The sequence below is a fragment of the Oncorhynchus tshawytscha genome, linkage group LG30 (genome assembly GCF_018296145.1).
Source record: "Oncorhynchus tshawytscha isolate Ot180627B linkage group LG30, Otsh_v2.0, whole genome shotgun sequence".
Taxonomy (NCBI): Eukaryota; Metazoa; Chordata; class Actinopteri; order Salmoniformes; family Salmonidae; genus Oncorhynchus; species Oncorhynchus tshawytscha.
This window is the reverse complement of record NC_056458.1, coordinates 16,453,724-16,481,009: the sequence shown is the minus strand read 5'-3', so window position 1 is coordinate 16,481,009 and position 27,286 is coordinate 16,453,724. Positions and strand designations below refer to the sequence as shown.

General features: G+C 42.7%; 1 protein-coding gene across 1 annotated transcript in view; it reads right to left on the bottom strand.

Moving 5' to 3' along the window:
* The window catches only part of LOC112229127 (Down syndrome cell adhesion molecule-like protein 1 homolog), a 140,200-nt gene extending 119,802 nt beyond the window's left edge, over positions 1–20,398 (bottom strand). The window contains exons 1-2 of the mRNA XM_042309661.1: positions 20,219–20,398; positions 6,209–6,529 (exon numbers count right to left, since the gene is read on the bottom strand). Of these exons, the coding sequence (XP_042165595.1) occupies positions 6,209–6,529; positions 20,219–20,261 (364 nt within the window). The 5' untranslated portion in view covers positions 20,262–20,398. The remainder of the gene's footprint in view (positions 1–6,208; positions 6,530–20,218) is intronic.
* Positions 20,399–27,286: the final 6,888 nt, after the last annotated feature.

The window sequence follows — 27,286 nt, the reverse complement described above, 5'->3', positions numbered from 1 at the left end:
ATACATTACTACTTCCACTTTACATAGAGGAACATATGAATACATTAGACATAGAATTCGATGTCGAAATGATTGTATAAAACATGGGAACAGTGAATAGATTCATTAAATCACGCTATGATGGAAATTGTATCATTGACATTTGAATAATCGCCCACTGTAGCTATGCAGTAAAGAGAGAGTTCACCAACAAATGTACATAACATTATGGATATCTAGAAAGTAGTTGATTTACTGTTTATTTACTAACCCTAACCTCATTTAATCATGCTCTAAATACTCTAACTTTAAACCAAGTTGTAGTAACCCCATTACACAAACTCCTTGACCACAACACCCTAACCAGACCACAACACCCTAACCAGACCACAACACCCTAACCAGACCACAACACCCTAACCAGACCACAACACCCTAACCAGACCACAACACCCTAACCAGACCACAAGAACACCAAGGCATCCTGACCCTAAACCCCAGACCACAACACCCTAACCAGACCACAAGAACACCAAGGCATCCTGACCCTAAACCCCAGACCACAACACCCTAACCAGACCACAAGAACACCAAGGCATCCTGACCCTAAACCCCAGACCACAACACCCTAACCAGACCACAAGAACACCAAGGCATCCTGACCCTAAACCCCAGACCACAACACCCTAACCAGACCACAAGAACACCAAGGCATCCTGACCCTAAACCCCAGACCACAGCACCCTAACCAGACCACAAGAACACCAAGGCATCCTGACCTTAAACCCCAGACCAGAACCTCTGAACCACATCCCTCCTGAATGTTACCTCCCCATAACCATAACTCCCTGACCATACATACCTCACTGACCATACTACATACCTCCCTTACCATACATACCTCCTTGACCATACATACCTCCCTGACCATACTACATACCTCCCTTACCATACATACCCCCCTGACCATACATACCTCCCTGACCATACATACCTCCCTGACCATACATACCTCCCTGACCATACTACATACCTCCCTGACCATACATACCTCCCTGACCATACTACATACCTCCCTTACCATACATACCTCCCTGACCATACATACCTCCCTGACCATACATACCTCCCTGACCATACATACCTCCCTGACCATACATACCTCCCTGACCATACATACCTCCCTGACCATACTACATACCTCCCTGACCATACATACCTCCCTGACCATACTACATACCTCCCTGACCATACATACCTCCCTGACCATACATACCTCCCTGACCATACATACCTCCCTGACCATACATACCTCCCTGACCATACATACCTCCCTGACCATACATACCTCCCTGACCATACATACCTCCCTGACCATACATACCTCCCTGACCATACTACATACCTCCCTGACCATTCTACATACCTCCCTTACCATACATAACTCCCTGACCATACATACCTCCCTGACCATACATACCTCCCTGACCATACTACATACCTCTTACCCTTACCATACATACCTCACTGACCATACATACCTCCCTGACCATACATACCTCCCTGATCATACATACCTCCCTGACCATACATACCTCCCTGACCATACATACCTCCCTGACCATACATAACTCCCTGACCATACATACCTCCCTGACCATACATACCTCCCTGACCATACTACATACCTCCCTTACCATACATACCTCAATGACCATACATACCTCCCTGACCATACATACCTCCCTGATCATACATACCTCCCTGACCATACATACCTCCCTGACCATACATACCTCCCTGACCATACATAACTCCCTGACCATACATACCTCCCTGACCATACATACCTCCCTGACCATACATAACTCCGTGACCATACATACCTCCCTGACCATACATACCTCCCTGACCATACATAACTCCCTGACCATACATACCTCCCTGACCATACATACCTCCCTGACCATACATAACTCCCTGACCATACATAACTCCCTGGATATGGGACGGGCTACTATGGTTTTGTAAATGTTAGTAAATGTAAATGTCCCTAGTCCCCTTGTGGTGAGATTTTGGGTCATGAGGGGAGGAAGGCAGCAGCAGCAAGGAGCAAGTGGAGAGTAGCGACCGACCTGCTAGCGTGCAGTTCAGATCACAGGCTCTCTCTCTCTTTCTGTCTGTCTCTGTCTCTCCCTCTCCATCTCTCTCTCCATTTCTCTCCCCCTCTCTCCATAATCATCCACTGGTTTGGCTCTAGCTAGTATTAGTATTAGTAGGATATGTATTAGTGCAGGTCGGTGTTGGGAGGCAGAATATGAAAACAGATGTTGACAGCAGGAGGAGCGGGGGAGGGACTGTGCCCTGATGTGAATGATGGACAGAGAGGGAGAGAGGAAGTGAGAGAGGGAGGGAGGAAGGGTGGCGGAACAACGACAAGAGAGGTTGTGGAGAACCTACAGTCCAGGAGAATTGTAAAAGTGTCTACAAGGGGTTGGTCCAGGTGACCACTTGACCAACTGGTTCAACGGAACATCTCACCTCCACTGGGTAGATCCATTATATGATATGAAATGGATAGAATGGATGGATAGACCCAGAGCAATCTATATGTACACCCACATCAGCTATATTCTGTGCTGGTTTATAAGAGGTGCACCTTGTTAAAGCACTGGCATGAAGTCTAATCAATGGAGTGCACCAATTAGGTTTCATAATGAGAGATAATGAAAGAAGCGTGCCACTGCGGCTATATTTAGCATGGTACCAGAGGACGGTGTGAGAGGAGGAAGGAGAGAGGAGGAAGAGAGGACATGAAGAGAAAGAGAGGACACAGAAATAGAGAGAATAAGATGGAGGGAGAGAGCATCGGGCTAGTCAGCTGATGCTTTAGGAATAGCATAGCAACTAGCAGCAGCCGCAACATCTGCATAGATACTGTCGTTAGTGGGAGTGTTTTGTGCTTCTATGATGTCACTTGCAACACATGTACAGTACATACTGTGTTTGTGGGCAATACAGTATCAAACCAGATGAAGGATAAGGGATAATTGAAGGTTGTTAAGTAAAGCTAGGGAGGGACACAGGTCAGTGGCCATAATTCACCATGGTGATGAGGCTGAAGGGTCTGTGGTGTGTAACAGAGTTCAGTGACCCTGTGTTTGGGCAAGGCTCGCCTGTGTTCGCTGTGTGTCTGCCTGTGTGTTACAGATGTTGTCACAGCAGAGTAGACTGTGTTCTAGGTCAGGCTGGGTTTGGGACCAGGGTTTGGACAGGTTCTTTTCTGAGTGGCTTGTGCTGTGGCCAGCAGGCTGTCAATCAATCCTCTCCCTTTTGGTTTTGTCCTCTGTTCCTCTAACCTCCATCCTCTATTGCTCCCCTCTTAGTATCAGTTCCTTCTGTCCCTCTAACCTCTATCGCTCCCCTTTTAGTATCAGTTCCTTCTGTCCCTCTGTCCCTCTAACCTCTATCGCTCCCCTTTTAGTATCAGTTCCTTCTGTCCTCTGTCCCTCGAACCTCTATCGCTCCCCTTTTAGTATCAGTTCCTTCTGTCCCTCTAACCTCTATCGCTCCCTCTTAGTATCAGTACCTTCTGTCCCTCTAACCTCTATCGCTCCCCTTTTAGTATCAGTTCCTTCTGTCCCTCTGTCCCTCTAACCTCTATCGCTCCCCTCTTAGCATCAGTACCTTCTGTCCCTCTGTCCCTCTGTCCCTCTAACCTCTATCGCTCCCCTTTTAGTATCAGTTCCTTCTGTCCCTCTAACCTCTAACCTCTATCGCTCCCCTCTTAGTATCAGTTCCTTCTGTCCCTCTGTCCCTCTAACCTCTATCGCTCCCCTTTTAGTATCAGTTCCTTCTGTTCCTCTAACCTCTATCCTCTATTGCTCCCCTCTTAGTATCAGTTCCTTCTGTCCCTCTAACCTCTATCGCTCCCCTTTTAGTATCAGTTCCTTCTGTCCCTCTGTCCCTCTAACCTCTATCGCTCCCCTTTTAGTATCAGTTCCTTCTGTCCTCTGTCCCTCTAACCTCTATCGCTCCCCTTTTAGTATCAGTTCCTTCTGTCCTCTGTCCTCGAACCTCTATCGCTCCCCTCTTAGTATCAGTACCTTCTGTCCCTTTAACCTCTATCGCTCCCCTTTTAGTATCAGTTCCTTCTGTCCCTCTGTCCCTCTAACCTCTATCGCTCCCCTCTTAGTATCAGTACCTTCTGTCCCTCTGTCACTCTGTCCCTCTAACCTCTATCGCTCCCCTTTTAGTATCAGTTCCTTCTGTCCCTCTAACCTCTAACCTCTATCGCTCCCCTCTTAGTATCAGTTCCTTCTGTCCCTCTGTCCCTCTAACCTCTATCGCTCCCCTTTTAGTATCAGTTCCTTCTGTCCCTCTGTCCCTCTAACCTCTATCGCTCCCCTCTTAGTATCAGTACCTTCTGTCCCTCTAACCTCTGTCGCTCCCCTTTTAGTATCAGTTCCTTCTGTCCCTCTAACCTCTAACCTCTATCGCTCCCCTTTTAGTATCAGTTCCTTCTGTCCCTCTGTCCCTCTGTCCCTCTATCCTCTATTGCTCCCCTCTTAGTATCAGTTCCTTCTGTTCCTCTGTCCCTCTAACCTCTATCGCTCCCCTCTTAGTATCAGTACCTTCTGTCCCTCTAACCTCTATCGCTCCCCTCTTAGTATCAGTTCCTTCTGTCCCTCTAACCTCTATCGCTCCCCTCTTAGTATCAGTACCTTCTGTCCCTCTAACCTCTAACCTCTATCGCTCCCCTTTTAGTATCAGTTCCTTCTGTCCCTCTAACCTCTAACCTCTATTGCTCCCCTTTTAGTATCAGTTCCTTCTGTCCCTCTAACCTCTAACCTCTATCGCTCCCCTTTTAGTATCAGTTCCTTCTGTCCCTCTAACCTCTATCGCTCCCCTTTTAGTATCAGTTCCTTCTGTCCCTCTAACCTCTATCGCTCCCCTTTTAGTATCAGTTCCTTCTGTCCCTCTGTCCCTCTAACCTCTATCGCTCCCCTTTTAGTATCAGTTCCTTCTGTCCTCTGTCCCTCGAACCTCTATCTCCCCTTTTAGTATCAGTTCCTTCTGTCCCTCTAACCTCTATCGCTCCCCTCTTAGTATCAGTACCTTCTGTCCCTCTAACCTCTATCGCTCCCCTTTTAGTATCAGTTCCTTCTGTCCCTCTGTCCCTCTAACCTCTATCGCTCCCCTTTTAGTATCAGTTCCTTCTGTCCCTCTAACCTCTATCGCTCCCCTCTTAGTATCAGTACCTTCTGTCCCTCTAACCTCTATCGCTCCCCTTTTAGTATCAGTTCCTTCTGTCCCTCTGTCCCTCTAACCTCTATTGCTCCCCTTTTAGTATCAGTTCCTTCTGTCCCTCTAACCTCTATCGCTCCCCTTTTAGTATCAGTTCCTTCTGTCCCTCTAACCTCTATCCTCTATCGCTCCCCTTTTAGTATCAGTTCCTTCTGTCCCTCTAACCTCTATCGCTCCCCTCTTAGTATCAGTACCTTCTGTCCCTCTAACCTCTATCGCTCCCCTTTTAGTATCAGTTCCTTCTGTCCCTCTAACCTCTAACCTCTATCGCTCCCCTCTTAGTATCAGTACCTTCTGTCCCTCTAACCTCTATCGCTCCCCTTTTAGTATCAGTTCCTTCTGTCCCTCTAACCTCTATCCTCTATCGCTCCCCTCTTAGTATCAGTTCCTTCTGTCCCTCTAACCTCTATCGCTCCCCTCTTAGTATCAGTACCTTCTGTCCCTCTAACCTCTAACCTCTATCGCTCCCCTTTTAGTATCAGTTCCTTCTGTCCCTCTAAACTCTAACCTCTATCGCTCCCCTTTTAGTATCAGTTCCTTCTGTCCCTCTACACTCTAACCTCTATCGCTCCCCTCTTAGTATCAGTTCCTTCTGTCCCTCTAAACTCTAACCTCTATCGCTCCCCTTTTAGTATCAGTTCCTTCTGTCCCTCTAAACTCTAACCTCTATCGCTCCCCTCTTAGTATCAGTACCTTCTGTCCCTCTAACCTCTATCGCTCCCCTTTTAGTATCAGTTCCTTCTGTCCCGCTAACCTCTATACCCGCTTAGTATCAGTTCCTTCTGTCCCTCTGTCCTTCTAACTTCTATTAACCAATCTCTCTACCTCCTCTCCTCCTCCCCCTCCCCCTCACCCTCTTCACCTGTCCCTTCCCTCTGCCATCTCTTCTCCTACACCCCCCACCCCCCCTCCTCCTCCTCACCAGCTTTGACTCTGATGTTGGGGCTGCGGATCTTGCCAGCCTGGTTCTCTGCGGTGCAGAAGTAGTCGTTGTCGTGGATGTAGGAGTTGAAGGCGGAGGGAGAGAAGGGGTAGAGTTGGAGGGTGCCATTGGCATGGACATGACGGATGTGGGGCACGTCGTAGATGTCATCGCCGGTGGCCAGGTACCAGCGCAGGATGGCGGTGGGGGTGCCGCCCGCCGGACAGGGCAGAGACACCCCCACCGAGCTGGAGTAGGTCAGCCTCTGGAGGGACGCGTTCACAAAGTACAGCCTGGTAGAGCCCACATCCTCACTGTGTACTGCATGGGGAGAGAGATATCACAGTCAGTAATAAGTAGTGTAGAGAGAAGAACAGTAGAACTGTAGAACAATAGAACAGTAGAAGAGTAAAACTGTACGACAATAGAACTGTAGAACAATAGAACAGTAAAACTGTAGAAAAATAGAACAGTAGAACAGTAAAACTGTAGAACAGTAGAACAGTAAAACTGTAGAACAGTAGAACAGTAAAACTGTAGAACAGTAAAACAGTAAAACAGTAGAACAGTAGAACAGTAAAACTGTAGAACGGTAAAACTGTAGAACAGTAAAACAGTAGAACAGTAGAACAGTAAAACTGTAGAACAATAGAACAGTACAACTGTATAACAGTAGAACTGTAGAACAATAGAACAGTAGAACAGTAAAACTGTAGAACAATAGAACAGTAGAACAGTAAAACTGTAGAACAGTAGAACAGTAAAACTGTAGAACAATAGAACAGTAAAACAGTAGAACAGTAGAACAGTAAAACTGTAGAACAATAGAACAGTAAAACAGTAAAACAGTAGAACAGTAGAACAGTAAAACTGTAGAACAATAGAACAGTAGAACAGTAAAACTGTAGAACAATAGAACAGTAGAACAGTAAAACTGTAGAACAATAGAACAGTAGAACAGTAAAACTGTAGAACAGTAGAACAGTAAAACTGTATAACAGTAGAACTGTAGAACAGTAAAACTGTAGAACAATAGAACAGTAGAACAGTAAAACTGTAGAACAACAGAACAGTAAAACTGTAGAACTGTAGAATAGTAGAATAGTAGAACAGTACAACTGTAGAACAGTAGAACTGTAGAACAATAGAACAGTAGAACAGTAAAACTGTAGAACAGTAAAAAAGTAAAACTGTAGAACAGTAGAACAGAAAAATGTAGAACGGTAAAACTGTAGAACAGTAGAACAGTACAACTGTAGAACAGTAGAACAGTAAAACTGTAGAACTGTAGAACAGTAAAACTGTAGAACTGTAGAACAGTAGAACTGTAGAACTGTAGAACAGTAGAACAGTAGAACTGTAGAATAGTATAATAGTAGAATAGTAGAACTGTAGAACAGTAGAACTGTAGTAGAACAGTAGAACAGTGGAACAGTGGAACAGTAGAACAGTAGAACAGTAAAACTGTATAACAGTAGAATAGTAGAACAGTAGAACAGTACAACTGTAGAACAATAGAACAGTAGAACAATAAAACTGTAGAACAGTAGAACAGTAAAACTGTAGAACTGTAGTAGAATTGTAGAACTGTAAAACAGTAGAACTGTAGAACAGTAGAACAGTAGAACTGTAGAACAGTAGAACAGTAGAACTGTAGAATAGTAGAACTGTAGAACTGTAGAAAAGTAGAACTGTAGAACTGTAGAACAGTAGAACTGTAGTAGAACAGTAGAATAGTAGAATAGTAGAACTGTAGAACAGTAGAACTGTAGTAGAACAGTAGAATAGTAGAACAGTGGAACAGTGGAACAGTAGAACAGTAGAACAGTAAAACTGTATAACAGTAGAATAGTAGAACAGTAGAACAGTAGAATAGTAGAACTGTAGAACTGTAGTAGAACAGTAGAACTGTAGTAGAACTAATAGAACTGTAGAATAGTAGAACTGTAGAACTGTAGAACTGTAGTAGAACTAATAGAACTGTAGAATAGTAGAACTGTAGAACTGTAGTAGAACTAATAGAACTGTAGAATAGTAGAACTGTAGTAGAACTAATAGAACTGTAGAATAGTAGAACTGTAGAACAGTAGAACTGTAGTAGAACAGTAGAATCGTAGAACAGTGGAACAGTGGAACAGTAGAACAGTAGAACAGTAAAACTGTATAACAGTAGAATAGTAGAACAGTAGAACAGTAGAACAGTAGAATAGTAGAACTGTAGAATAGTGGAACAGTAAAACTGTAAAACTGTAGAACTGTAGTAGAACAGTAGAACTGTAGAACAGTAGAATAGTAGAACTGTAGAACTGTAGTAGAACAGTAGAACTGTAGTAGAACTAATAGAACTGTAGAATAGTAGAACTGTAGAACTGTAGAACTGTAGTAGAACTAATAGAACTGTAGAATAGTAGAACTGTAGAACAGTAGAACTGTAGTAGAACTAATAGAACTGTAGAATAGTAGAACTGTAGAACAGTAGAACTGTAGTAGAACTAATAGAACTGTAGAATAGTAGAACTGTAGAACAGTAGAACTGTAGTAGAACTAATAGAACTGTAGAATAGTAGAACTGTAGAACTGTAGAACAACTAATAGAACTGTAGAATAGTAGAACTGTAGAACAGTAGAACTGTAGTAGAACTAATAGAACTGTAGAATAGTAGAACTGTAGAACAGTAGAACTGTAGTAGAACTAATAGAACTGTAGAATAGTAGAACTGTAGAACTGTAGTAGAACTAATAGAACTGTAGAATAGTAGAACTGTAGAACTGTAGTAGAACTGTAGAATAGTAGAACTGTAGAACTGTATAAGCAAAGTGTCACTGTTGTAAAATAACAGGTGAGGAACTGCTTGAAAAACACACTGTTGAAATTAAAATAGTTAAATTAAAGTCATAATAAATTAAACTGAATAGTAATAAACAGATGTAACAGACAGGAAGGATAATAATGCCCTTCAAATGTGGAGCAAAATAATCAGAACAAATGTATGTCAAATGTCCAGCTGCAAACATCAGTCATGTGATGCAGAAAGCCAGGGATTTGGGCTAAAGCCTCTGGTGGGTTAGGTGGATGTGGGAGGTGGCCTCTACCTACACACCCACACACACACACTCACAGAGGAAACACACAGTTAAGTTATGTGATTGGAATTTGTATGCCAGACGCAGAGTTAAATCGGTTTAATCTCCTTTCATATTTAACACACCAGGAGTGTTCCTCCTGGGTACTCAGATTAGGGACACACAACCCCAGCAGAGAGAGAAAGGGAGGTCCCCACATTTAGGGTCAAGGAGGGGAAGATTAGAAGAGAGCCCTGTCATAGATGGACAGATGTGTCCAAATCTTTGCCCTGCCCCCCCCAAATATGTAATACACACATTTTCTCTAACTCCCATTCTGTATCAGCTTTCAGGTTCAGCTCAGCACACAGAGTTCAACTCAGTCATCTAACCATCTAGCATACGTATGACTGAAGCAAAATTATCTGTAGCCAGATCATTGGAGCTTCAGAGATCCGAGAAATCACCCCACCCCAGAAATTCATATCTAGCTGTAGACTCTCTATTGTCCAGCACCTCCGACACCACTGTCCAGCCCCTCCGACACCACTGTCCAGCCCCTCCAACACCACTGTCCAAACATCTGCACCAGGCTCTCTAGTACCCTTCTGATAAACACATATATCCCTTTCATACACAGACAAAATCCCACTAATTTACCATGCCTGCTTCTTTATAGCATTGTACATGAAACCCCACCTAAAGACCTACTCATGACTCCTGCATTTTCACAGAACCTGTAACCAAAATACAGCCATCGGTACTGTGTGAATGGTTCTCTGCTTCTTCTGCAGGTAAATGTATCAACACTTCCATGGTTTAACACCTCCCTAATTTGAAATTCAAACATCACCCTATGGGTTAACAACACCCCCACCCCTCCCAATGTGCCAGTTAACCACTGATATGTATGAAAGGGGTATACCTGCAAGAAAGTGGTAAATAACTGGCTGTTTGAAAGGGGCTCATTGCCTTTAATGTTTTACAGGTAATATGCCACATCTTCTGCCTGAAATCGATATTAGTTCATGGGCTCATTAAATGTCCATTTGTGTACACAAGTATGTACCTTGTGTTGTTGACAGACAGATTATTTACATGTGTAGATTCAGATGGTGGTGATAACAACACATCAAACCATGAAGCGTTTTCTCACGGAATCAGCACCATGGACAGAGGCTATACGTTAATCCTACAGTAAGATCAGCACCATGGACAGAGGGTATCCATTAACCCTACAGTAAGATCAGCACCATGGACAGAGGCTATACATTAATCCTACAGTAAGATCAGCACCATGACAGAGGGTGTCCATTAACCCTACAGTAAGATCAGCACCATGGATAGAGGCTATACGTTAACCCTACAGTAAGATCAGCACCATGGACAGAGGCTATACGTTAATCCTACAGTAAGATCAGCACCATGACAGAGGGTGTCCATTAACCCTACAGTAAGATCAGCACCGTGACAGAGGCTATACATTAACCCTACAGTAAGATCAGCACCATGACAGAGGGTGTCCATTAACCCTACAGTAAGATCAGCACCATGACAGAGGGTGTCCATTAACCCTACAGTAAGATCAGCACCGTGACAGAGGCTATACATTAACCCTACAGTAAGATCAGCACCATGACAGAGGGTGTCCATTAACCCTACAGTAAGATCAGCACCATGACAGAGGGTGTCCATTAACCCTACAGTACGATCAGCACCGTGACAGAGGCTATACATTAACCCTACAGTAAGATCAACACCATAGACAGTCTATACATTAAACCTAGAGTAAGTTCAGCTCCTCTGGATAATGATGTTACGTCAACTGAGGGCAGTATGCTAGAGATGGTAAATATGAACTCTAGCCGTCCATCCGATGGTGGGCTACTGAATCCAGGTCAGACATTCTCCCCCACCCCTTTCAGATTACTGATAATGGCCCTCGAGCATAAAGCCCATATTAAAGATTGCAATATCTATAATCTCCCAATGTAGGGACAGGACTAAAGTGGAGGGGTGGAAGGGGGCTAAAGGCTGGGGGTCACCCTGAGAGCTTAGGGGAGCCGGGGGGCTGGGAAGCAGGACCACATCTCTTTAGATTAGGGGCCTGGGGGGTGAGGAGGCTTGGGGGGGCAGAGGGTACTGTACTGGGCAGGGTGGAGTGGCACTCAAAAGCTGTCAGAAACAGACACACACACCACACACACAACAAACACACACTCAACTGCTGTCAGAAACAGACACACAAATGACAAACACACAGACACACATGCTCTGAGCAGCACTTAGGATACATTCAAACTGGGAGGTAAAAGAGGGGTTGCCATGGTGGCACTGACATGTGACTAAAAAAAGACATACAACATACTACATGCGAATGTAGTGTGAATACATGTTATGTGTATTTGGAATGGGTGAACTTGGTGCGGGTGACTTCCATGTTCCATCCAAGTCAATGGGAGGAGAAGCCAAAGAGGCAACGAGTGGCTAAAATGGCCAACTCCATTTTGTGGAATCAGTGACTGCTTTTAAGACAAACTAGTCTGGATGGAACCAATCATACAACCAAAACATTCTAGTATCCCATTTGAATGTGCATTGACTGTCAGCTTATTACTGTACTATGTCATGCTAACACATCAACCAATGCCCTTTCAGTCAAATTCAGTCCAAAGCATAAGCGTTGACCTGTTGAGCTGGAAGTTCAGTCCAAAACCGCTAAGAAAACACGATGAGGAAAAACAATCGAAAAGATAGAAAGCCAAACATCCACCTCCCCTTATTTATTGTGGGGTGTTTTCGTTGCAGTGCATTGGAGCCTGCTAATAGTGCTGGTAGAGCTGAGCCCTGGTTGGCTGGTTAGCTGGCTGCAGGAGTGAGTGTGCGCAGAACACACTGAGACACTATTTTATGCAGCCTGCTAGAGAACGAGACATGAATATGTATGTCGAGATGCAGAAGCCATTGCCTATGCAATACTTCATTATGCATAATGCAGCTGGCCTACGCCACTCACTCCACACACACACACACACAGACAAATGCACTCCACACACACACACACACACACACAGACAAATGCACTCCACACACACACACAGACAAATGCACTCCACACACACAGACAAATGCACTCCACACACACAGACAAATGCACTCCACACACACACAGACAAATGCACTCCACACACACACACAGACAAATGCACTCCACACACACACACAGACAAATGCACTCCACACACACACACAGACAAATGCACTCCACACACACACACAGACAAATGCACTCCACACACACACACAGACAAATGCACTCCACACACACAGACAAATGCACTCCACACACACAGACAAATGCACTCCACACACACACAGACAAATGCACTCCACACACACAGACAAATGCACTCCACACACACACAATCGTATTGCATGTTAAACACGATACACACACTGATGAGCTGGTTAACAAATGCCAACATTCCCACCACCCTCACCCCCTTAATACACAAACTCTCACACCCTCACTCCCTGAACCCAACCAAATGCATAACGCCCTCTTCTCTTCTACATCTTACCCCCCTTTTCTTCATCTCTCCCTCATTCTCTCTTTTACCCTCTGCTCATGTGCATACACATCAATGCTCCCTTGCAACCCCCATCCTCCTCTCTTTCTCTCTGTCACACATCATGGAGCACCTCTTCCCATGGAGACAGACGTAGGATCATTTTCAGCCAGACTGAAACTCCACTTCCTCCTTTCCTTCCCTCCATCTCCCTGTGCTCTTCATTCCCCTCCGTTCCCTCCATCTATCCATCTCTAACCTGAATGCCAGCTATTTCAGATCTTGGTGAGTCTCACAGCGACTTGTGAAGTTGTGTGCCAACGTGTTTGCATTTAGAACTGAGCGAAGCAAATATTTTCCTGTGTGTCTGCTTGTGTGTGTGTGTGTGTGTGTGTGTGTGTGTGTGTGTGTGTGTGTGTGTGTGTGTGTGTGTGTGTGTGTGTGTGTGTGTGTCTGCTTGTGTGTGTGTGTGTGTGTGTGTGTGTGTGTGTGTGTGTGTGTGTGTGTGTGTGTGTGTGTGTGTGTGTGTGTGTGTGTGTGTGTGTGTCTGCTTGCGTGTGTCTGCTTGCGTGTGTGTGTGTGTGTGTGTGTGTGTGTGTGTGTGTGTGTGTGTGTGTGTGTCTGTTTGCGTGTGTCTGCTTGCGTGTGTGTGTGTGTGTGTGTGTGTGTGTGTGTGTGTCTGCTTGCGTGTGTCTGCTTGCGTGTGTGTGTGTGTGTGTGTGTGGGGGGGGGGGGGGTAAGTACATAAAAATGAAAAGGAGAGACAGGGAGATGGAGGTAGGTGTAAGCAGGGCCAGCTCCAGGCATAAGCGGCCGCTGGGGGTAATTCCTATAGTGGAAATTCTCGTTTAGGTTTCACATCCGAAGAATGAAGCAGGCTGCTAATCAGGGGTTGAAACCAGTTCAGGGAGCAGAACCGAAAACTAGAAAATAAACAGAACCGGAAACTAAACTGATCTATACTGTTCCAGAACAGAACCGTCATTATAAAAGCATGAGAACCGGTTAATATTGTTATTTTACTTTCTAGACATTTTTCTTTGCCCCACAAAAAAGAACCGCAACAAAGCGCCTATGCAAACCCTCATTCTGTCACTTAGAAATGTATTCCAGTGTCTGCCTGCAAGATTAAAATCTTTGCCAGTGTTTGTGTTTGTTTAGGCTACCTTCCCCTCCACCTCCGAATGCTACGATAGGCTACTGTACTGACATTACACACCAGGCCTTTACAAGCATGATTCATCTTTTTTATTAGCCAGAGAAGAATGGATTCACTTTTTCAATGCTAGTTCAAATCAAATCTTATTTGTCACATACACATGGTTATGTTCCGACAATGCAGTAATAACCAACGAGTAATCTAACCTACCAATTCCACAACAACTACCTTATACACACAAGTGTAAAGGGATGAAGAATATGTACATAAAAATATATGAATGAGTGATGGTACAGAACGGCATAGGCCAGATGCAGTAGATGGTACATTAAGGATACTATAGGCCTAGTTATCACATTTCACACTGGATTTATTAACTACAAAAAGATAACGTGTGTTTTTGATTCTGGTGCCACTCTGCACACACACGCTTGTTAGCTTTCTAGCTAAAGTGTGTTAGCTAGCTAGCTCAAAGAACCTTCAAAGTTCCTTCAAAGAAGCCACTCCTCCTAGGTATAGTTCTGTATACCTAATTCAGATAATGCATGTCATAACAACATGCCCAGTACTTCAATCGTCCTCCTCACCCCTCTCTCGCTTTCTCCACACCTACATCTTGCGCCATAGGCTACACGTGTCTGTTCATCATGTGCATAAACAACTAGCTTGCCAGGTCTATCCAATTGGGGAAATCATTTAATGAGCTTAATGTAAAAAAAAAACTGTTGATTTCAAAGGTGAAAAAAAGAACAGAAAGGAAAGATATAAACTTTTTTGAAAAATGTGTTCGAACCGGTTCAGAACTTTATTTTACTGGTCAGAACAGTGTAACGAAAAAAAAAATGTGGTTCTGTTCAGAATGAAACCATTGGAAAATATTTTTGATTCCAACCCCTGCTGCTAATACATATTCACAAATTGGAGGTGAGAACATTGTGGTGATTTCCACGTGGAGTGGAGAAATAACAACAAGTAGGGCACTGACAGCTGTCAGTGTAGCTAGCTATTATGCTAACCTTATATAGCTAGCTAATGTTGAATGTTGTTGCTACATAGTACTCAGAAGATTAGCCAGCTGGCTAGGCTATGGCTGGTTCTGGAGCTGGATTTGTCATAAGCATTTAGGGACAAATTTGCCACAGATGGATTGGGGAAATCAGTATCTTTGACTTTGCCAATTATTGTTATCTCCAAAGTTTTGGCATCTTCCATAAATTGCGGCCGTGAATCTGCCATAGAAATACAAAGGAGATTAAGCTCTGGTAATATTGATAGCCTAACTATTGAACGGTTTGGACTGCAGAATGCGTTTTTTTCTACATGGTAGGCTGTGCAACAGCAATGCCAAGTCAGCCCGTGCTCATGCCATGGTTCTGACAGCTAGGTGAAGTGAAATGATAGGCTACAATGACTTTGCTCATGATGAAAAACGATGACTTTTTCATGATGAAAAACTATGACTTATTGACTTAAATCGTTGTGCAACATTATGGGTAAGCTATAGGCAGCGTCTATCAGCTGAAAAAAAGGGAATTTACACTCTTGTGGGCGTTTAAAACTGCAAAAATGTTCTCTCTGCCCCATGGCAAAAAAAGGCCAGGCACCACACCTTAATATGGATTTGTGTTTCTCTTGATCTTATCACAATCAACTTTTACGTGTTGAATGTAGACTTAAATAAAACACTTTTGGTATATACATATACACTTTAGAAATACATACATTTTAAAGTGGTTAAAATTCATTAAAATGTTGATGACGTAGTGTGATAAACTAAAGAAAATATTCATTTAAACCAAGTTTTTAAAATGTTTATGCTTACTTTTTGAAAGAACTAATATTAACGGACCAAAATACCAACAAATCTCAATGGATAGGTAGATGCAAAATTTTAATTTCAGCCTGTGGTGCCTGGCCTTAAATTTGTTATAAAATGTTTTTAAAAATGATCTCCAACTCATGGCAAAATGTGTAGATTTTCAGGAAATGTACTTTAAAAACATAAATGTTTCTCTCTGCCATCAAGAGAGGGGCCACTAAAATGTTTTGCAGTGAGGTGGTGGGCCCCCCAACCACATCTCGCTTAGGGCCCCCAAAAGGCTAGAGTCAGCCCTGGGTGTAAGCTTATGAACAATCCTTAGGGGTCTGGGATAAGGTGGTTGGTGTGGGGTGGGGAGGAGTGAGTGAGTTCTGGGCTGGGGGGTTGTTGGGGGTTACATCTCATCAAGGCATGGGTTTTGCCCCCCCTGCTTTCTGTACACCCAATACGCCCCCCAGGCCCATGCTGCGTCAGTGAAAAGTGTGCTTCTTCAGCAGTCCCCATGGACCCGTTCCCCCTCACATCAAAGCAGCCAGTTTCTCTCATAATGTGAATATCAAATCTGTGGATCACAAGTCCCAGCACAGTCTGCATAAAACCGCCCCTCCCCCATCCTTTAATTCTGCCTAGTGATGAGGGAGAGAGCGGGAGGGGGAGTGTGTGTGAGTGAGTGAGTGAGCGACTAATGGAGAGTGAGTGAAAGAGCGAGAGAGAACATACCTTAGACAAAAACAACCACCTGCTAGCCGAGTTCTACCATTAAAATTCCCTCAAATACATGAAGAACAGAGGTGATAAAAGATGATCAACTTAGACACACACCTCACCTGTTGTTCATAACGCATGTTTAATATCCCTGTTTTTCCAACATATTCGTTATCAATTTTTTTAATCTAATGCATTTTTGCCGAGATACTTTATCCCATTCTGGTACGATACGTTGTAAGGATGGGTTGAGAGAAGAGCGAGAGGATGTGGAGAGACTAGAAAAGCAAATGGGAAACGCAAAGGGGATACTTGGGACGTCCAACTTTGACGTTCACCCCATTGAAGCTGAAATGTAATACGGTTAATGTAAGGGTTAGGTACAATGTGCCATGACGATATGACATGATCCTATCGCTGAAAGTTCCATTGCTCCTCTCCGCGCGCTCTGAACTCCCCTGCGCTCCCCTGCCAGCCTCACCACTGCAACGCACCACTTTTACACCAGCAGCAGTAACGTTCAGCCTACTGTACATCTGACAACATTATTAAATAGGTAGACCTAATCAACACTACACCAAGGTAAAACGCACCTTTCGAGTTCCTTACTAGAGGCAAAGGCAACTCCGGCCAAGGACATAGAAATAGTTTTGTACCCACATGAAGTCCATTGAAAAAGTTTGCGGGATGATTTTTTACGGGAGGGAGGTTTGAAGGTTTATTTGGGCTCAAAACAAAAACAATAATAAATACAAATTCTAACAGTAGGCCTTTTTACGAGTAGGTTAAGACTATTTGACTTCTTATTGAACTCAGGGCAACCAGCGCCGACTCAAGGAGTCAGAATTAATCTAAATGACACTAACAAATAATCGAGATATGACAATGTTTGTTTGTGTTTATAAGAATACAATCTGACCCTTCACGTTACAATTAAGTGGGAGTAGGCCTATACTAACATTACGAAAAGGGCTGTGCATTTTATTATTTCAGTATTATTGCATAAAAAACGTGATTTATGAACATATTCGATTCGAAAAATAAGAGCAGGGACTATGGGCAATTATCTTGGCACGCTTCTGTCCTGTGACCTGCTTTGCTGCTCTGTCATTGGGTGATACGGCAGAACCCAGCGCTAATTGCGCAGCTGTGGGGAGAAGGCAGCTGGGGATTTGGGCTAAAATAGAGAGAGACCAATTTTGCATATTTCTATTTTATATGAGGGAGGGGCAGGAGTGGGAGGGAGGGAGGGGTAGAGGGTGACAGTTGGATCTTATGACGATGGAGGGAATGCCTTATGACAACATATATTTTGATTTATTCAACTCAGTTTCCAAATGCAATTGAGGGGACAATTTGATTATATTCATTTAATTTTAATTTCATAATTCATATTTTTTCAATAGACCTATACATCCTAAAAATTACACTGAAATGACAAAATGTTCTACATCAAATATAGCATTTCTGAAATGCCTACATCATTAATTGATCATCATTCTAGGTAATCATTAATACAAATCTGTGTATCAGTGTTAGATTATCAAAATTTGTATTTAAAAAACAATGTAGTCTGATTATAAAAATCCATTCAAATGAATTCCATATTGACAAAATTGCCTAATGCCCATCTTCCGTGAGGAAATTTAGCGCTAATGGTCGTAAAAATATGCTATTTCATTTAGCGACATTGGTTGTAGGCCTAAAAAATATTGAGCGATTTGCAACACTTAAAGATCTGGCAAATTAATACTAATGATTGTTACTGCCATTTTGACTAAAATAGGTTTGAGTGTCTCTTCTTTAATTTGTATTCTTTGATTTACGTAATTGAACAATTTTGTCGCTATGAATAATTAGCTTGCTCATTTAATTTTGTGTATTTGCGTTGTAAATGGAAGTAGGTATGGAATAGAATATTCAACTGAAATGTGATGTTACAAAATATTAAAGTGAACCATTTAACAACAATAAATGCACACAATATATTGTTACAATGAAATCATAACCACATTGAAATCGCAACTGCACAGCAAACAGGCCCAACGCAAGGCAGAGAAGGAGGGGTGTCCCCCCTTTCACAAACACACATACACACAAATACACACGCACGCGCGCGCACACACAGCAGCCTGGGTTCAGGTGGGCTATTAGAGGGAAACACGCCTGGGCTTGTCTACATCCACCCACGCATCTGGGGCCTTCTTTGGTCTAATAAATTAGATCGAATTAAATCGTTTTAAAAGACTATTGGATGCTGGTCTGAGATCATTTGTGCCTATACCTTTTCTCTTCATTTTAATTGCTATGCATTCAGAGAGACATCCAAATGCTTCAATGTAAATTGACCCATTTATGAAAATACGACATTTCAACGTTCATGTGCCCAGGACTTATTTCTCCAAAATTATAGGCTTATATGTCAGTGAACAATTATTAACACGAAACAGCCTAAATAGAAGTAAGCGCCAATGTAAGTACGTATCTAGGCTATATGAGTTTGTCCTTCCAGTATTGACAAATGTCTGTCAGGCCTACACATAGCGTCATAAGAGAATCATCCTCCAGGCTAATTTATGAAATCATAACTCATAAACATACATACATAACTTAAAACAGGCAGGCTAAACAAAGGACAGAGATGCTGTTTAGATGCTGTTCAGAATGATTATAATACACTGTAATAGCAAGGGAGATCAGCATGGTAATAGGGTCGGGGATTTTCAGCCATATTGAACAAGGATTTTCCCCTTCAAAACAGAAAGCACTTTATAAGAGAAATCATATAGGCCTAACCAACATTTTACTCATAATGTCCACAAAATAAAAGAGGACATTTTGAAAAGGGTCATTGTATTTTCATTATGTGGTAATTAATTTGGGTGCATCATTTATGTGGAAGAAGCTCTTCATTTGTTACTTCATTTTTCAACATGGCAACTAGCCTACTCATCGCCAGACAGGGACTCTTGCCAAAAATCTCATCAAAATCACCTCCCAAAAATCCCCACAGCACCTCTCCAGAACATTACGGCTGTGTCCATAGCCAAGCGCTAAAAACACATTCACAGACAGACCCATAAAATGACACCAATAAGTCAAATAATCACAGCAAATTATATTTAAAAAAATATTAACAATGAAATAAATGATAAGCATAGATTTGAACAAATACTTCGCACTTCATGTGCCAGTGCCCATTCAAGTTTTGACCGCTCAAAAAGTCGACAAAATCAGGCATTTCAATCCCTTTCTTAATTTCTCTCTCTCTCCCACCTCGTTCGTTCTTCCTATCCAGCCATTTTACATATTCATAACTCTCGCTGGTATAATGCGAAAACAAACCGTGCTATCAGCACCGTTTGCGGCATCATGGACCCGTGCACACCGCCACACAGCAATCAGCAAAACATGTAGGCTACTTCACACCTAAAACACCTCTACCTGCACCGTTACAATAATATGGGTTTTGTAGACAAAGTCATTTACACCCTTTTCAAATCCGATCTCTCCTAATTTCATGGATTCCATTGATAGGCTACATCAATTCAGTGATTTTGTTCCTGCTACATCTGTTGTTTCTTTACAATTATTGGTACATATTGCAGTACGGATTTTAATCAGGATAGAATAAGTAAGACACTCACTGGATTTAGTTTTTTAAAAAGATAATAAATAAAAACAGTGTTTCTTACCTTCCTGGAGAGAGTACAGCAGGAGTAAAGTTACAAGCCACATGCCATAAATAGCAGGTATATTTTTCAGGAATGTTTGGCAATCCTGACGAGTGTGCGGCGCAGTCTTTGGCCAGGCGAGTCTCCGTGCTGGACTGGCGACTATGCTCCCCGGCGGTCTCTCCAGCCCTGCTGCCCAGATAACCATCGCGGGGAAATGAGAAGTGCCCTGTGAGACCCGCCCACGTCCCCTCCCCTCGATGTGACTATCATACACGCGAAGCCTCCCTCCGTATTCTCATGAGACACCGCGGAACGATGGTTACGCGTCAAATTGAACCGCTGAGCCGGCCGAGGGTTGAGTTGAGTTGAGGAGTGGACATTCGGTCATTTATCATTGGAAAGGAGGGAGGGTGCACCGGTTTGACGACGACAGGTGGATGTCTGCTGTCAGACTCTGACACGCAGGTGAGCGTGCCCACCTGTGTGCCACACGGACTAAACTACCTGTTTCTCTGGCTATGGATGGATCTACTCCAGATACCATTGGAGACTAAATCCCTATAATCAACAATATTACTTGTGTGTTTATTTGTGGATTCACTCAGTCGCTGAGGGATTGCTGGATATATTTCAGGATATATGACTAATGAGTCACATTAGTGACTTAAATTGGTAGCACTTCTATCTTCTCTTTCCTCTCCCCGAAAACGGAGTACGCACACAAATGCATGCATGTGTAAGGCTCTTTCTCCAGCGCGCTCGCACACACACACACACACACACACACACACACACACACACACACACACACACACACACACACACACACATACATACATACATACATACATACATACATACATACATACATACATACATACATACATACATACATACATACATACATACATACACACATACATACATACATACATACATACATACATACATACATACATACATACATACATACATACATACATACATACATACATACACACATAAACAGAGAGAGAGAGAGAGAGAGAGAGAGAGAGATAGAGAGCAAGAGAGAGATGGAGAGACTTGAAAGATCCCTTTTGAGATCAGGATTTGCTGTCCTCTGTTTGGGTGAGCCAACAGAACGATTACACACAGACCAATCGCCTACATTTTTTATTATTTTGTTTTTTGCCATATCACCCCAACCCCATATATGGACTTGCTGGCTCCCGAGTGGCACCAGTCTAAGGCACTGCATCTCAATGCTAGAGGTGTCACTACAGACACTCTGGTTAGATTCCAGGCTGTATCACAACCAGCTGTGATTGGGAGCCCCATAGGGTGGCACACAATTGGCCCAGCATCGTCCGTGTTAGACAGTTCTTAATTAACTAACTTGCCTAGTTAAATAAAGGTTAAAACAAATGTATCCAAATGATTGATTACACTGAACTCTTGCCATTGTAGGACCAATATGCCCATAATGACAGATGACCAATGAAGGACACTCCAGTCTAAGTAGGCCCCCACTCAGGGTTGGACTGGAATGTGTGAAAATGAGAGTGTGTGTGTGTGTGATCTGACATGTAATAAAAGTGTTACAAAATGTGTGTGTGTGTGTGTGACTGACTGTGCCTCACAGAGTATATTTCTCACAGGGAGAGAGAGAGAGAGTGTGTGTTTTATCAGCTCCATGATGACTTATTTACTCAAGAATAATTAGCCGAGCACAGAGCAGTCTCACTGATGAACATGCTTTGTCAGCCTGTCCCATAAGCCTGTCTGCACTGGGTGTCACGCCCTGGCCTTAGTTATCTTTGTTTTCTTTATTATTTTGGTTAGGTCAGGGTGTGACATGGATTTATGTGTTTTTTACCTGTCTAGGGGTTTTGTATGTTTATGGTGCTGTTTCCTTTCTAGGTAGTTTTGTATGTCTATGATTGCCTAGATTGGTTCTCAATTAGAGGCAGCTGTCTGTCGTTGTCTCTGATTGGGAACCATATTTAGGCAGCCATGTTCTTTGGGTATATTTTGTGGGTGATTGTCTTCTGTCTTTGTGTCATTGCACCAGATAGGACTGTTTCGGTTTTCACTTTTGTTGTTTTGTATTTTATAGTGTTCTCATTTATCGTTGTTATTAAAGATGTTGAACACTAACCATGCTGCATTTTGGTCCTCCTCCTTCCCAGGAAAAAAAACATTACACTGGGAGCGGCCATCGTTGCTGTGGCCTGCTTTTTCCACACCTACAGTTGAAGTCGGAAGTTTACATACACTTAGCTTGGAGTCATTTAAACTTGTTTTTCAACCACTCCACAAATTTGTTGTTAACAAACTATAGTTTTGGCAAGTCGGTTAGGACATCTACTTTGTGCATGACACAAGTCATTTTTCCTACAATTGTTTACAGACAGATTATTTCACTTATAATTCACTGTATCACAATTCCAGTTGGTCAGAAGTTGACTGTGCCTTTAAACAGCTTGGAAAACTCCAGGAAATGATGTAATAGCTTTAGAATCTTCTGATAGGCTAATTGACATAGTTTGAGTTAATTGGAGGTGTACCTGTGGATGTATTTCAAGGCCTACCTTCAAGCTCAGTGCCTCTTTGCTTGACATCATGGGAAAATCAAAAGAAATCAGCCAAGACCTCCAAAAAAAGATTGTAGACCTCCACAAGTCTGGTTCATCCGTGGGAGCAATTTCCAAACGCCTGAAGGTATCACGTCCATCTGTACAAACAATATTACGCAAGTATAAACACCATGGGACCACGCAGCCATCATACCGCTCACGAAGGAGACGTGTTCTGTCTCCTAGAGATGAACATACTTTGGTGCGAAAAGTGAAAATCAATCACAGAACAACAGCAAAGGACATTGTGAAGATGCTGGAGGAAACAGGTACAAAGGTATCTATATCCACAGTAAAACAAGTCCTATATCAACATAACCTGAAGGGCCGCTCAGCAAGGAACAAGCCACAGCTCCAAAACCGGCATAAAAAAGTCCCACTACGGTTTGTAACTGCACATGCGGACAAAGATCGTACTTTTTGGAGAAATGTCCTCTGGTCTGATGAAACAAAAATAGAACTGTTTGGCCATAATGACCATCGTCATGTTTGGAGGAAAACGGGGGAGGCTTGCAAGCCGAAGAACACCATCCCAACTGTGAAGCACGGAGGTGGCAGCATCATGTTGTGGTGGTGCTTTGCCTCAGGAGGGACTGCTGCACTTCACAAAATAGATGTCATCATGAGGGAGGAAAATTATGTGGATATATTGAAGCAACATCTCAAGACATCAGTCAGGAAGTTAAGGCTTGGTCGCAAATGGGTCTTCCAAATGGATAATGACCCCAAGCATACTTCCAAACTTGTGGAAAAATGGTTTAAGGACAACAAAGTCAGGGTATTGGAGCGGCCATCACAAAGCCCTGACCTCAATCCTATAGAACAATTCAAATCAAATCAAATCAAATTTATTTATATAGCCCTTCGTACATCAGCTGGTATCTCAAAGTGCTGTACAGAAACCCAGCCTAAAACCCCAAACAGCAAGCAATGCAGGTGTAGAAGCACGGTGGCTAGGAAAAAGTCCCTAGAAAGGCCCAAACCTAGGAAGAAACCTAGAGAGGAACCAGGCTATGTGGGGTGGCCAGTCCTCTTCTGGCTGTGCCAGGTGGAGATTATAACAGAACATGGCCAAGATGTTCAAATGTTCATAAATGACCAGCATGGTCGTATAATAATAAGGCAGAACAGTTGAAACTGGAGCAGCAGCACGGTCAGGTGGACTGGGGACAGCAAGGAGTCATCATGTCAGGTAGTCCTGGGGCATGGTCCTAGGGCTCAGGTCCTCCGAGAGAGAGAAAGAAAGAGAGAATTAGAGAGAGCATATGTGGGGTGGCCAGTCCTCTTCTGGCTGTGCCGGGTGGAAATTATAACAGAACATGGCCAAGATGTTCAAATTGTGGGCAGACCTGAAAAAGCGTGTGCGAGCAAGGAGGCCTACAAACCTGACTCAGTTACACCAGCTCTGTCAGGAGGAATGAGACTAAATTCACCCAATTTATTGTGGGAAGCTTGTGGAAGGCTACCTGAAACGTTTGACCCAAGTTAAACAATTTAAAGGCAATTCTACCAAATACTAATTGAGTGTATGTAAACTTCTGACCCACCGGGAATGTGATGAAAGAAATAAAAGCTGAAATAAATCATTCTCTCTACTATTATTCTGTCATTTCACGTTCTTAAAATGAAGTGGTGATCCTAACTGACCTAAGACATGGAATTCTTACTGGGATTAAATGTCAGGAATTGTGAAAAACTGAGTTTAAATATTTGGCTAAGGTGTATGTAAACTTCCGACTTCAACTGTACATCTGTCTCTATATGATCTTCACCTCATCCTATACCTGACAATAACAACAGACTTGAAGCTACACTCTAACATCTGGCAGGGAGATTAATCATTCAACTTTATCCCACCTCATCAGACCAGCTTCTCCTATCTATGTCTAGTGTCCTCTACCTCTGCTCCACAAACTGCCACACCCTCACATACAGTAGGCCTAATCTCGTGTGGGCAGAAGTGTCTGGTGAACAAGGTTTAGCAAGGCCTACACTATACAGCAACATCATCAATGAATCAGTATGGGCATAGCCTCTGCCGAGTTCCCAACAACAGGATTCTGGTATTCTGGTTTTGGATGTTAACGTGTACCTCAGTGTTAACGAGGCAACATCTTAACTCATCCTCCACATTTACTGGATTGGTTGAACAGTGCAGAAGAGAATCTCCCCGATTGTTTTTTTTCTGTTCTCCTCATGACCAGCATGTAAGGTATCTAATTTCAGGCTTTTCTTTTATGTCTGCTACTTCAGGTTAGTATGGATATAATACATTCTGTAGGCCTAAAGTTAAAACAAAAAAGCTATTTTCCCAATAACTCACTTAACCAGACTTCAATTACATTTTTTCCTAAACAAAATCTGCTATATGGTTATGGTTTGCAAATTTGCTTTGAATGAAATGGTGACCTTATTTATAAATCCCTGTAGATTTAACCTGAAATTAGACAAGCTGTTACTAGGCCAAATGTTGCTTAACAGAATAGCTGTTACTAGGCCAAATGTTGCTTAACAGAATAGCTGTTACTAGGCCAAATGTTACTTAACAGAATAGCTGTTACTAGGCCAAATGTTGCTTAACAGAATAGCTGTTACTAGGCCAAATGTTACTTAACAGTATAGCTGTTACTAGGCCAAATGTTGCTTAACCTGTTTACCTGCTTAACAGAATAGCTGTTAGTTACTAGGCCAAATGTTGCTTAACAGAATAGTTGTTAGTTACTAGGCCAAATGTTGCTTAACCTGCTTAACAGAATAGCTGTTACTGGGCCAAAAGTTGCTTAACAGAATAGGCGAATAGTCTTCTTTCCAATGCAATTCAAATGGAACCCCTCTAGGGGTTGAAGTGGGATAGCCAATATCAATATGCCTAGGCTAGTCAGTGGTTGAGATGTCGCCAAAATTGGTTGCTTTTTAAAGAAAATGTCAAAATGATTTAAATGCCACTGTGTCTACCTGTCTCAGGTCGAGTCTCTAGCCTTCTTGTGAAGGAGTGGGGGAGGGGAGAGTGATTTGAATGTTTTCAATTCAGGTTTGTTCATTGTGATTTGCAATTTTACCAACTCATTGCAACAGGTCCTGACACAGACCATCCGTGTGACTACTTTAACTTTAGAATGTTTTATAACAATTTGGAATATGCATAACTTGCTTCTTGGAACTGGCATCGACCAGCTTGGAGTTTCTATTTGGCGTCAGTGCCTAGCCTTGGTATCTGAGAGAGCCTCTTTGAGACCGTTTGAATTAATGCGTTATTGCTGCCACCCTGTGTTTGAAATCTCTATTGCACCTGGACCATAATAGTTGTTTGTCCACCAATATGCATTGGTCTGGTTCAAATGTATAAATAAACCATATGCTGAATGGAGGACCAGTATTATGTGTCCAGAGGGCTAAATACCATTCTGGAGTAGGCCTAGATCACTTGGATTGACCTTGCCTCAATCCTCAGCGTCACCAAAGAAACAAACAATGGCAAAAAATGTTTTATTAATGCTAATTTTATATTATTGTAATGTGACAGTCACCACCCATCACTCTTCATATTGTTCCTCCATTAGTAAAATACAAATATATAGTGATCCCTCATCTTGCCAAGGTTTTGATGTCATAGGGATGTCCCTGGGTCCAATCATGGCTGTCTCTGGTCAATGTCTGGAACAAAAAATATAAGAACACATTTAGATATTGATAATAGCTCACATGACCAGTATAATGTGTATAATGTGCCTAAACTTTAACGCCTATTATATAGGCTATGTTGGTCTGATTGTCTCAGTCAATACACCATTACATTACCTTGTTTCAAGGTTCAGCGGTGTTCACAGGCCTGTAGACAAGACAAAAACAAGACAAACCATCGAACCACGGACCGAGTGTAGTAAGACAATGTGTGTATGTTTATACTGTATGTGTGAAACACTTGTACGGGAGGTTGTTTTTTTGGTTCATGTTCAACGTTTAATTGAATGTTTCCTGTTTTAGCACCGATGAGTTCAACGATTGTGTATTTTCTTACTTTGCATGACCCTTCCAACAGCTGAGCTTTTTACCTGTGTCAACACAGAGGAACACAGTCAGACACTCACAGTGAAAACAGACGAAGCTTACACATCATAACCGGCCCACTGAACAGCTTTCGTATTTCTCCATCTCCCCTTCAGAAATGTCATTTTAAATGCAGAACGACAGCACTTTTCACTTAGATTGTTCACTAAACCAACAGTCTCCCAAATGCTTGTCCCTTAATACATAATTCAACAGCTACTTCACCAAGGCTTCTTGACAGTATCATTGTATCCTTATTCGAGGAAATGACACATTTGAACATTTTCCTTACAAGCTAATTCATGTTAGGCATGTATCTGAGGCAGAATGGGTACCCATTGGGTATAGGCATGTTCTAGGCTTGTTCCTGACATTTCTTTGGCCTGGAGGACACTACTCACTGAAGATGATAGCAATGCCC